The 11,800-nt window shown below is 33.9% G+C and overlaps 1 protein-coding gene across 1 annotated transcript in view; it reads left to right on the forward strand.

Moving 5' to 3' along the window:
* The window catches only part of LOC150084655 (legumain-like), a 145,289-nt gene extending 135,718 nt beyond the window's left edge, over positions 1-9,571 (forward strand). Inside the window, exons 12-13 of the mRNA XM_090376533.1 lie at positions 3,634-3,789; positions 9,415-9,571. Coding sequence (XP_090232659.1) covers positions 3,634-3,789; positions 9,415-9,540 — 282 coding nt within the window. The 3' untranslated portion in view covers positions 9,541-9,571. The remainder of the gene's footprint in view (positions 1-3,633; positions 3,790-9,414) is intronic.
* Positions 9,572-11,800: the final 2,229 nt, after the last annotated feature.

Raw genomic sequence — 11,800 nt, forward strand, 5'->3', positions numbered from 1 at the left:
AAAAATTTGAATTTTGAATTTTGTACTTGAATTTTTTTATTATTATTTTTTTATGATGTGTTAAACTGCATATTTTTGAAATTAGACATTCAATCACTCTTGCTGACTGCCTATTTGGGGTTGTACGTTTTGTGTAATATACAATACTTGGAGAGATCAGGTGGGGTTCATTGGAACAGTACCATGTCTAGAACTTAAACACACAAGATTGGAAATGTAATATCTAAATTTTAATCTGGATAACTTGAAAAATTAACAAAATTTTTAAAGGAAAGGTACCTGCATTATAAAAAGCCTTGTGCAAAAAAAGAGATAGGGGCTACTTATTTGAAATTTTATGTATTTCTTGTTGCTCAAAATATGCCTTTACTCACTCATTTTTATGTAGAATCTTGTTATTGCAATATGGTGATGTCTTCAAAGAAGTTTTTGTGAAAGGGTCGGTGAAATACTTTACTATACCCTTTCAGTGTGTGTGTGTGTATGTGTGTGTTCATTATTATTTATGTTTTGTCCAAATGATACATCTAAATAAGCCCATCTCTTTTTCTCTGTTTGATGTCTTTTGAGGTTATAATGGAGAAATCCAATCTTCCTTACATTTTGAGGGTACAGCTCTAAAACTGTATTTGCAGGCTGGCTGCTAGATTCAGTCCACCAGACTGAACCTACTTAACTCTATAGGAAGCATCTGGATCAGCGAGTATATAATCTCACTACCTTTACTCTGCCAGATAGTGACTGGAGGGAGTCTGAGTTATGCATATGTGGGAGTATTGTTGAGGCTACGTTATATCAAAGAGCTGGTTATATTCTTGCTGTATGTATGCCATATCCAAAAATTTCATTACTTCATACAATGTATCCTCCCCACTTTTCTTATACTAATAGAACAAACTTTTCAGTGAAAAGATCTAAACCTCCTGAACACTTCCTCATTCATTTCACAAATATATGTGGTCTCAGTTCCAATCTCAGTAATGTCCATTTCCACTTACAGTCTGCCAAGGCTCACTTACTTTTCCTGACAGAATCCCATTTATTGGTTGATTCAACAACTGCTCATTTCAGTTGTCCTAATTATTCACTGTATAATTCCTTTTGCTTCAAAGGTGGTACTTGTGCGTATGTGCTCTCTGATATTCCCTGTCAGCTGTAGTAATTTGGAATCTCCTCTTTTCAGTCTTCTGTGGCTTAAAATCCCTCTATCCCATTCTGTCAAATTCATTTGTTTCCTCTATCATTCTCCCAATTCCACTAATCACTTGGAACTCTTTGACTTCCTTTCTTTGAAACTTGATTTTCTGCAGTCCAACTTGCTTAACAGTGAAGTGTGATTTTAATGTTCACAGCTCTAGCTGACTTCTGTTTTCTAGTCACATATACTTGGTCAAGATTTGAGGCTTTTGCAATTACTAATGACCTCACTCAGATTGTTCATTTACCTACCAGAATACCAGATCATCTTAACCATACAGCCAACATTCTCGATCTTTTTCTCACAACCCTTCGAAATGGTCACAGTGAATGGCCCTCTAGGCACCTCGGATCACAACTTGGCGATGGTCTCTTCTCCAGTAGAGCCTTTCTCTTGTGGCCATTCTCAATCTCATGTTGTGTTGGCATTACAAGAATGCAAAATGTGATGTTTTGCAAGATTTCTTTCTTCATTTTCCTTGGTTGGATTACTGTTTTAAATCTTCTAGTGTTTGCTCAGATCGTGTTGGTGAAATTATTCTTGTAAGGATGAAATCCTTTATTCCACACTCCACTTATAATCAATACCAGACCATAGGATGTAAGAATTGTACTACTATGTCATCCTAAATATGTCTTTACAGCTACCAATAATCACATTAATCTTTTCTTCTTTCAATACATTAAATCCTTTCTTAACAACCACCAAGACATTTATCATTTCAGTTTATCAATGATATTGTTAGTTAATTTCATATCAACAATGCTTACTGTGTTAAGAGAAAGAACTTCACTGTAGTTTGGCTCTTCTACCGTCAAGCAACTGACTATATTACTATAATTTTAGTAAATTTTACTAGTTTGTTTCCGAATGGAACTTGGCAAACTTATGAATTCCACTTCACATTTAGTTAATATCTGTTCCAGGTAAATCAGGCACAGTTATTAACTAAATTTCATTGAAGCTACAAATTTCTGAACAAAAAACTTTAGTTATAGAATAGTACTGGCAAAATTCTCTTATAATATTCTTTGTTTGTTTACCATGACAATTTTCACAAATATGGAAACTCAGTGGAACTAATAAAATATATCAAGTTTTTCCACAATTCTCAGAAAGCTGAGCAAACGAATGCATCAGGAGTAACAAATAATGTTATAAATACATTATATCATCTTATAATTTTATTGTTAGTTTTTCTGAGGATGGTCTGTAATAGTGTACTATTAGGGCTCCAGGTTTAAATGCGCGCGCGCACACACACACACACACACACACACACAAAATAAAGTTAAGCTAAGCTACACTGATTAGGAGGTGAATCTTGATATAAATTAACTTTTGCTTTATTAATTAAGTTAGTTATTATTATGAAAGTGAAGGCATTGCCATAAATAATATTTTAGTTAAACTTTTATTCTATTATTTTGCAAAAACTAGTTTCATTGAGGATGTGTGAAAATAAAAATGCTTTACAAACTAGACACTCCATCCCATTGTTTTTTATATAATAGCACAGTTGATCAAAACTCATGCTCATAGTACAGTATACTCAAGACCAGTTCCATTTGCAAAAGTAATGGATGCAGTAAATTCTTGACTAGTTTAATATATTCTTCAAAAATTAAAAAAAAAAATTTACAGCATACTGAAAGTAAGGCAGTATAAGTGGAATAAATGATAAAAATGGTGGAATAGGGTAATTGGTGTAAAAGTAAGTGTTGCACTTACTATCTTTATTGGGCTATAATAATTAATTTGGGGTTGAGTTACTATTGCAAACATTTATACAGGGTCATTGAAAAAGGTGTCAGTGATTTCATGATAAAATAACAACGCAAATACTTACATCAATCAATAAATCAATTAATTGATGTTGATATATCTCAAGTTTTACTTCATACCTTAGTATGTTTCAGTATGAGCACCGTTCATTGCTTGGCAAACATCCAAGCGGTAGTCAATCTCTGTCCATGTGCGCTCAGTCATTTCCGGCATAACTGTTGCTATTGCAGCTGTGATCCTCTCTCTTAAATGGTGCAGATCGCGAATCTTTTCTCCAGACAATATTCTTTTAAACGACTCCAGACAATGTTCTGGTGTCAGGTCAGGATGTGTTGGTGGCCAAGGCTGACACTGACTGAGCAAGTTCTTGGTGGCTATCTTACTGACACTGACTGAGGCGATGCACATAGGAGTTATTCTGTGCACACTCATGGCACAGCCAAGGTCATTGTTGAGGTGTCAAATAAAAGTTAGTGAGTTACCACACTGTTTGCTCTATGATCACAGCAATCGATCAAATATTTCCGAAGATAATTAAAAGGGAAATCACGGACACTTTTTTGATGACCCTGTATTTTGTAAATCTTGACATTATACTAAGCATAAAATTTTGCCTAAATTATAAAACATAAAGATTATGTATGTTGCAGAATAGAGAATTTCTGGCAAACATAGTGTTGAAAATTGCCACTACAGCTACTGAAAACAAATATGCCGACATCTGGACAAGTTATGAACTGAGTAATTTTGCATGCTACGAAACAGTGGTGAAGTATTTTGATCAAGAATGTTTTAAACTATCCAAGGTGAGTTCATTGTTAGTCCTTTTTGTTGACATCCACTTTTTTATATTTTTATTCTTTAATATTTTTTCATAATGTAGATTAACACACTAAGCATGTGTGTATATATGCTAACATGTATATACACATTGTTGACTGCAGGCAAGTAAATTAAGAACTAAGCAGTGTGAGCACAACAAAAACCTTGTCAAATTTATTTTTCAAGAATTTTTTTAACTATCCAAGGTAAGTTCTTAGTCTTTATCCACATCAACCATTTGGTATTGTTTTACAAAGTGGAATAATACACTATGCCATAAGGAAGAAAACTTTATGGGTTTTTTCTTTACATTGTTGCTGAAGGTTCATGATTTTATTCTGGGAAATGTTGGCATTTCATCTGGAAAAACAAGCAAGCCATCATAGAATATACACAATTAAATTGATAATTTTTAATTGTATGTTGTTCAATTCCATATATTTCATATTTTATTTGAGTTTGTTAGTGTTTGGAAACCAGGCATTTGCAGGATGACCTGATCAATGTATTTAAGGCAGTGTTTTTCAGGTGGTATTCCATGGGCATTGTCCAAGCTTTCCGGAAAATGTTCCACCACAATTCTTAAATGTAATTAATTTTAATTATTTTGAATAGAAGTCTGGTTGCCATTATTTTTTATAGTTATTATTATTATTTGGGTTTTAGGAGCATTAGTAACTAAGGCCATATTTCTCCGGGGATATGCAGTGGTCATTCCCTGACCTTTCTGCACCCTCCGTATTTGGTGGTCACGGCTCGAACCCTGGTCTAATCAAGAAGCGTGTGCTACGCACTGCTGCTCCTGCCCACCTGGCTACAGAGGCACCTTTTATAGTTGTGATGTACAAAAAATCCTGTGACACAGGATTTTTTGTACAGAAACTGAATTCAACAAAATAAATTTTATATAGATTTGGTGTTCCCAGTACAGAACATGTGGCCCTTTACCCAAAAAAAAAGGTTAAAAAACACTTGTTTAAAACTTTTAAAAGGATTGAGTAAACTAAATTCTGAGGGCATATTTACAGTTATCACATAATATATGCAAGGGAGCATAAATTTAAATTGAACTGACAAACAGATACCTAAAAATTAAATTGAGAACAAGTGATTGTTTATACCTAGTTTTTCTCTTTTTTCTGACTGAGGTACATATTCTTACACCATTATGTCAATACTAGATTTAAAAATTATCATCCAAAGGAATAGCCTTCTTCAAATTGAAGTTCTTTGAGAGCATCTACGTACTAGTAAAAAAATTTTGTGCTCCTGGGAATGAATAAGTATTTGAAAAATTTTGCTGATTTATTGACCTGGTTAGTATATTAAATCATATTCTGTAAATAGTTTGTTAGTTTATTTTAAAATTTAGCTATAGATTTTGTAAGTTACTAAGTTACTTAATATATTTAATAAAACTGCTTTGTGTTGGTGATTTGGTAAAAATATGGTATCTCGTAACTTTGTACTGTAGTGTACTGTATCGTAATTAACTTATAATTTAACACTATACTGTTACACTTATAATTTATAATTATAACAGTATAGCGTAAACTTGATAACTAATACATATAATGTAAACTATATCATAATATATATGTAATTACTATTAGTAAAATAATAAGAGGAGTTTACCTCAATATAGTGCGTAGAACACTTCTACGCACTATATTGAGGTAAATTCCTCTTATTATTTTACTAATATTATTATCAACGTAGAACATATTGAGTAGTACAGCTCTGATTCATACTATCTAATATAATTACTATTGTAAGAGAATAATTGGTACCTATATAGGTACTCAAAGTGTATTAAAACATTGGCATAAAAGTACTCAGTGGGCCATAAGGACAAAAGAACCTATAAAGACTAAGATAGCCTGTGTTGCTTTACAATGCTATACCCTAGAAATAAACATATAATTAGCTATAAAATAAAATAATGATTATGCAGCTAATTATTGATAATAGGATACATTGAATGGCATTTTTTTTTAGGGCTAACACCATTCAATATATCCCACCAATAATTAGCAAGGCTATCTGTTTCTGATTGTTATCTGCCTGTTTAACTAGATCCAAATAATAAACATAAAGGCAATCTATGATAAACTTATAACAATCAGAAACAGATAGCCTTGCTAATTATTGGTGGGATGTATTGAATGGTGTTAGCCCTCAAAAAAGTGTCATTCAATGTATCCGATTATCAATAATTAGCTCCATAATCATTATTTTATTTTATTCTATTTTATATTTTTATTTTATTCTATTTTATATTTTTATTTTATTGCTAATTATGTTTATTTCTAGGATTTAGCAATGTAAACCAACACAAGCTATCTTGGTCTTTATAGGTTCTTTTGGCCTTATGGCCCACTGAGTACTTTTATGCCAATGTTTTAATACACTTTGATTACCGATATAGTACCAATTATACTCTTACAGTAGTAATTAGATTACAGACTGATGTAATATTCAGTCTACAATTGATGGCATTAATCTGATCTGACATACCTTTTACATCTATTCCAATATTTCATAATATATATATATAGGTCAATAAATTCAATGAAGTGATATTTTTATATGTATATGATTAAATATTGGTTGATTAATTCGATTAAGTGGTATTTTACTATAAGTATTAGTGCATATATGGATCAGGTAATTAAGCTAGCATATATAGGCTATCTTAAGTCTGTTTGGCCTATAAACGTTAAGTTAATGTAAACATTAAAATTACTGTGAAGCAATCAATGCAGAATGAAAATGAAAATGTATTTACTAACTGTAAATGAAAATATCAATACTAAATGATAATGTGCAATGCAATTTTTGAAAAAAACATTCCATCATATGACAAAAACTATAATATACAATTCTATCATTATAAACTTTAAACATTACATATGCACTTTATACACACACACACACACACACACACACACACACACACACACACACACACACACACACACACACACACACATTAGTTCATCTGACATTCATTTAGGTCTAAACCTTGAACAGTATTTCTTAGTTAGTGTGAAAAGCCTAGTAGCTTCCAAGATTAATTCCTTGAATTCTTCCCATTTAGAATTCGCTATTTTTAACATCATCAGTTGATCAATCCCATTGTATAGAATTTAAAAACTGTCTGAGACCACTATAGTCACCTTTACGAAAACAAAAGCCCTTAATAGTAGTTACATCTTTCAGTAAGTCCCCCATTAGTAGACTATGATCACTGGCACCTAGTGGTTCCTTTATCTGCAAATTCCTAATGCATGAATCATCACTGCTGATCAAGAGTATTCTCCTTCTGGTTGCCCCTCGAATATGTTGCTGTAGAAAACAATCCTCCAATAAATTCACAAAAGTCTTGCTAGCGTATGAGTGACTAACTTACAAGTTCCAGTCAATATCTGGAAAGTTAAAATCCCCCATTACAAGACATTCTGATTTACTGGCCCACTATTTCTTTGCACAATTGTTTGTTGTACATCAGAGTCATTAGTTCTATAGCACACTCCTACTCTCATTTTCCCTTTCCCAGTGTTTGTCACACCAAACTGACTCAACATTGCACTGTCCACCCATGTCAACTGGATGCTCTTTAGATTATCAAGTCTAGGTCAAGGACATCCACTAGTAGGTTAGAGGTCATAATGGTTTAGTAGACTATATATATATAATTATGTAATCAGTAAATACTGCTATTATTTATATATATAACCTGTGACTTCTAGTTACTATGTCTTTTTAATGATACTAAGAGCATTGGATACTAGCGAGTTAAAATCCAGTACAGAGGTGAAAAATTTAGTTGCAAATCTGATATTAAATCTAATAATAATTTTAATACAAAGGCTACTAGGAAAGTTTTGCAATACAGCTTTGTTTATTTAATTTTTTCAAAGTAATTTCCTCTACATTCAATATACCTCTCCATCCTCCGAAACCAATCTTTAAACCAGTTCTGCCAAGTTTCAATAGGGAGTAAAGCACACTCGTCCCAAGCCCGTAGAAGGTCTTCATCACTGGGAAACCGCCTCCCTTTTAGCTTCATTTTCACATGCGGGAACAGTGCAAAGTCACAGGGAGCAAGGTCTGGACTGTAGGGAGGGTGCTCGAGAAGTTTCAGTCCTGTCGTGGTCAGATATTCGGTGCAGGCTTTGGCACGGTGGGCTGAAGCATTATCGTGATGGAGGTACCAGGTGTCCATTCTTGACATTGGCCGCAGGTTCTTCATAGATCCAATGACTTTAGGCAGGCATTGTTCAGTATACCACTTAGCTGTGACTGTCTTCTGCGTGTCCAAAACGACACGTTCCACAATTCCACTCGATTTGAAAAATACAGCTATCATTTTCTTCTTTACAGATCGGGATTTTCTGACAATTACGGGTGTGTCGTCATCATCAAAGACCCAAACTTTGTTTTGAGCCTTGGTCGGCAGATCGTAATAGTACAGCCGAGTCTCGTCACCTGTCACGATGTTGTTCACATACCGAGATTGTCCGATTGTCCCTTATCAAACTTTTTTAACATCTCCCGGCACCAAGTCACACGTCGTGTCATCTGCTCTTCAGTCATTTGATGCGGCACCCAGAGAGAAAGTTTTTTCACGTGCAAATGATCTTGCAGAATCGAACGAATTGCTGGTGCATTTAGGCCCAAAGTATCCTCTATCTGTTGGTAGGTCACTCGCCTGTTTTCGTCAAGCATTTTCCTCACAGCAGTAACGTTTTCCTCCGTAACTGACGTTCGTGGCCTTCCCGGCCTCTCAGAATCCTCCAGAGTGAAATTTCCCCTTTGGAATTCTCTATACCACCTGAATGTCGTTGTACGATGTGGACAATCATCATCTAGTGCAAGAGTCATTTCTTCTAAGCACTGGTCTATGGTTAAACCACGCACGAAATTATACCGCAAAACTGTCCTTATCTCATTTCGTGACCACGATGCCATCGCAAGCACTTTACACTCTCACTACTAATGAATAACTGAGCCCATCGACTTGGCGCGGCGGCTACTATGCACGTATGAACATGTCTCAACATGCAGCAACAAGCAGCTTCCTGTGATTCATTGTTGCGTCATATTGCAAAACTTTCCTAGTACCCTTTGTATTAATCTAATTTTAAAAATAGCAAGAGCTTCTTTTTAAGTAAGTCACTTCTTGAGGTAACTCATCCAAAAAAAATCTCTCGCTATTTTTAATATACTTTAATATTTAGAAGTCATTGGTCTATAATTAATGTCAGTATTATCATTATACATAACTATATTCAACATGCACCTCTTGCTGTCCATCTGTCTATATTTCTTTCTAATGGAACAATCATGTTGTTTTTATTTTTAGAGGTGAGCTACTTAAAAAGAAGCCCTTCCTATTTTTAATATTAGCATACAATAAATTTAAAATATTAATATTTTTTTTCAAATTTCATCTTTGTCCTACCTTGTTTTCTTTAAATATCTCACTGAACAAAGTGATTATTCAATCAGTTAAATTTTCCATGTTTAAAATTATTAGATTTATTTGGTAAAAAAACCAGTTTTTTATTTTTTCCATGTTATTTATCACATGTTTTTCTTTACAGAATCCATATGCACTGATGTATCTACATATGTTTGTGAACCTGTGTGAAAACAATGTGCCTTCAGTCAGAATAATGGATGCCATTGATGATGTCTGCATTCACCCAACAATTTGTGGAATAGTATAAAAAAATAGCTTCAACTTGGATCCAAATGATCTAAAAAAAAATAGTTGTTTTCATTTTACCCTGTTGTATAAAATATCTTAATTTCAATGTTTCATAACTCTAAAACTTTGTTAAAATTCTGGTATTTGTTTTTTTTTTATATATAAGAAATTCAAAAAAGTTCTGAATTTACAAAACTTTATTTTCTATATTCACAGAGTTTTATGAATTTCACATACAAACAAAATGCTGTAAATTAAATTATTTTCATAATTCCTGCTGGTGTACATTTATTTTCCTCAATACTTATGGCTAGTTATTTTTTCTCCTTCACCATTAGTTTAAATTAAATAAATTCAACAGCTTGGTAAAAATTTTGGCAAGAGTACATGATTTTAATTCAGTAAAATTCAATTTCAGATACATGTGATCAGTTTATCTGCACACCAACCAACATAATAGAGTAGCATCTTCATTACCTCTAGGGACAGTCCCCTCTAGTCCACAATGTATAGCACCAGGTGCCAAAAGCATTTCACAGGGATGCTAATCCATGCAGACTATCACATCTCAGTTTCCTCAGATTAAGACCTGGTCACTAAACAGACCAGCAAAATATGAAAAATTTGTTTCCTGAGAAAATAAATTGCAAACAGTGTTTGCAGTTTATTCTCTCAGGAAACAAATTCCTGAGAAATATCTTATTTCTGAGGAATTTTTTTTGTGTTTATTTTTGTGTTTTCACAGGTGGTTCCACCTGTGAAACCACCTTGCCAACAAGAGTATTAGTGCTTTGGAACATTGTGATGTCCCAGTATATCTGGGTGTCTCAATAGACCAAGTCTTAACATACAGGAAACAAAATTAAAAAAAATCATTCCTTATATTAATATGCTACAAAATCTGTCACCACCAAATACAGAGGATGTGGAAAGGTCAGGGAATGACCACCGCATATCCCGGAGCAATATGGCCTTAGTTGCTAATGCTCCTAAAAACCAAAAAACAAACACACTACAAGATTATCATGGTATTACAAAATATTTTATTTTGTTATATTGGTTGCTGTCTGTGCGTGATTAATGTGGTTAATATGTGCTCCTGAATTTTATGTTGAAAATGTGGTATTAAGAAGAGTTATTTGATTTTCTAACATGTGAACACAATGGGTAACCAAATTGCATATGAACTTTTCATGAATGGAGGGACAAAGAAGAAAATTCAGAGCACCAGGAATGACAGGAACCTTCCTCCTGAGACTAATGAACTTAGTGAACCCTTTCATCATCATCATCAGCCATTTTCAATCCACTGCAGAATGAAGGCCTCTCCAGCAACTTTCCAGTTCCTTCTGTTTTGAGCACTGGCCATCCATTTACTACCCACAAACTCATGATTTTCATCTATCCATCTCCGCCTTTGTCTTCCAGGTTTTCTTCTAGCTCCTCTTGGGTACCATTCTGTTATTTTCTTAGTCCGTCTGTCATCATGTCTAAGAGCCATGTGTCCTGCCCAAGACCATTTTAGTTCTTTAGTTTTTGATAAGAATGTCCTTTACTTGAGTTTGCTGCCTAATCCATGTGTTTCTCTTCTTATCTAACAGTCTGATTCCCAATATAATTCGTTCCATTCTTCGCTGTGTAGTTCTCAGCTTCTCTTCCATAAGTCGTGGTAGGGAGTATACATTGGTTCATTATTTTATGTTTCAGACAAACTGGGATATTGCTCTTCAGTATATGACTATATTTCCTGAATGCTATTATTCTTCTCTTGACTTCCAGCCATTTATCATCATTACAGCTGATAACTTGTCCCAGATAAGTATATGACTCCACCTTTTTCAATTACTGCTCCTTCAATCATTATTTCCCTTTCTGTGGCATACTTGTTCATGATTACTTTTGTTTTAGCCATATTCATCTTTAGTCCAAAATCCTTACTAACTGTGCATAACTGATTAAGATTTTCCTATAATTCTTTGGGATCGTGGCTTATGACCACAATGTCATCTGCAAATTGTAAATGGTTTAGGTACTCTCCTTTCACATTGACTCCTTTCTGCGACCAGTCTAATCTTCTGAAAGCTTTCTCAAGGGCAGCAGTAAACAGCGTCGGAGATAGTGTCTCCTTGTGAACTCCTTTCTAGATTTTAAATTTCCTACTGTCTTTGTCTAGTCTAATAAATGAGGTAGCATTCTCGTATATTTTCTTCAAAATCACAATGTATGGGATATCTATGCCTTGTCTTTCTAGTGCCCGAAAAATTGCCTTATGCTGTATG

This window comes from Mastigoproctus giganteus, chromosome 6, assembly GCF_048544385.1.
Source record: "Mastigoproctus giganteus isolate SK-2022 chromosome 6, ASM4854438v1, whole genome shotgun sequence".
Lineage (NCBI taxonomy): Eukaryota > Metazoa > Arthropoda > Arachnida > Uropygi > Thelyphonidae > Mastigoproctus > Mastigoproctus giganteus.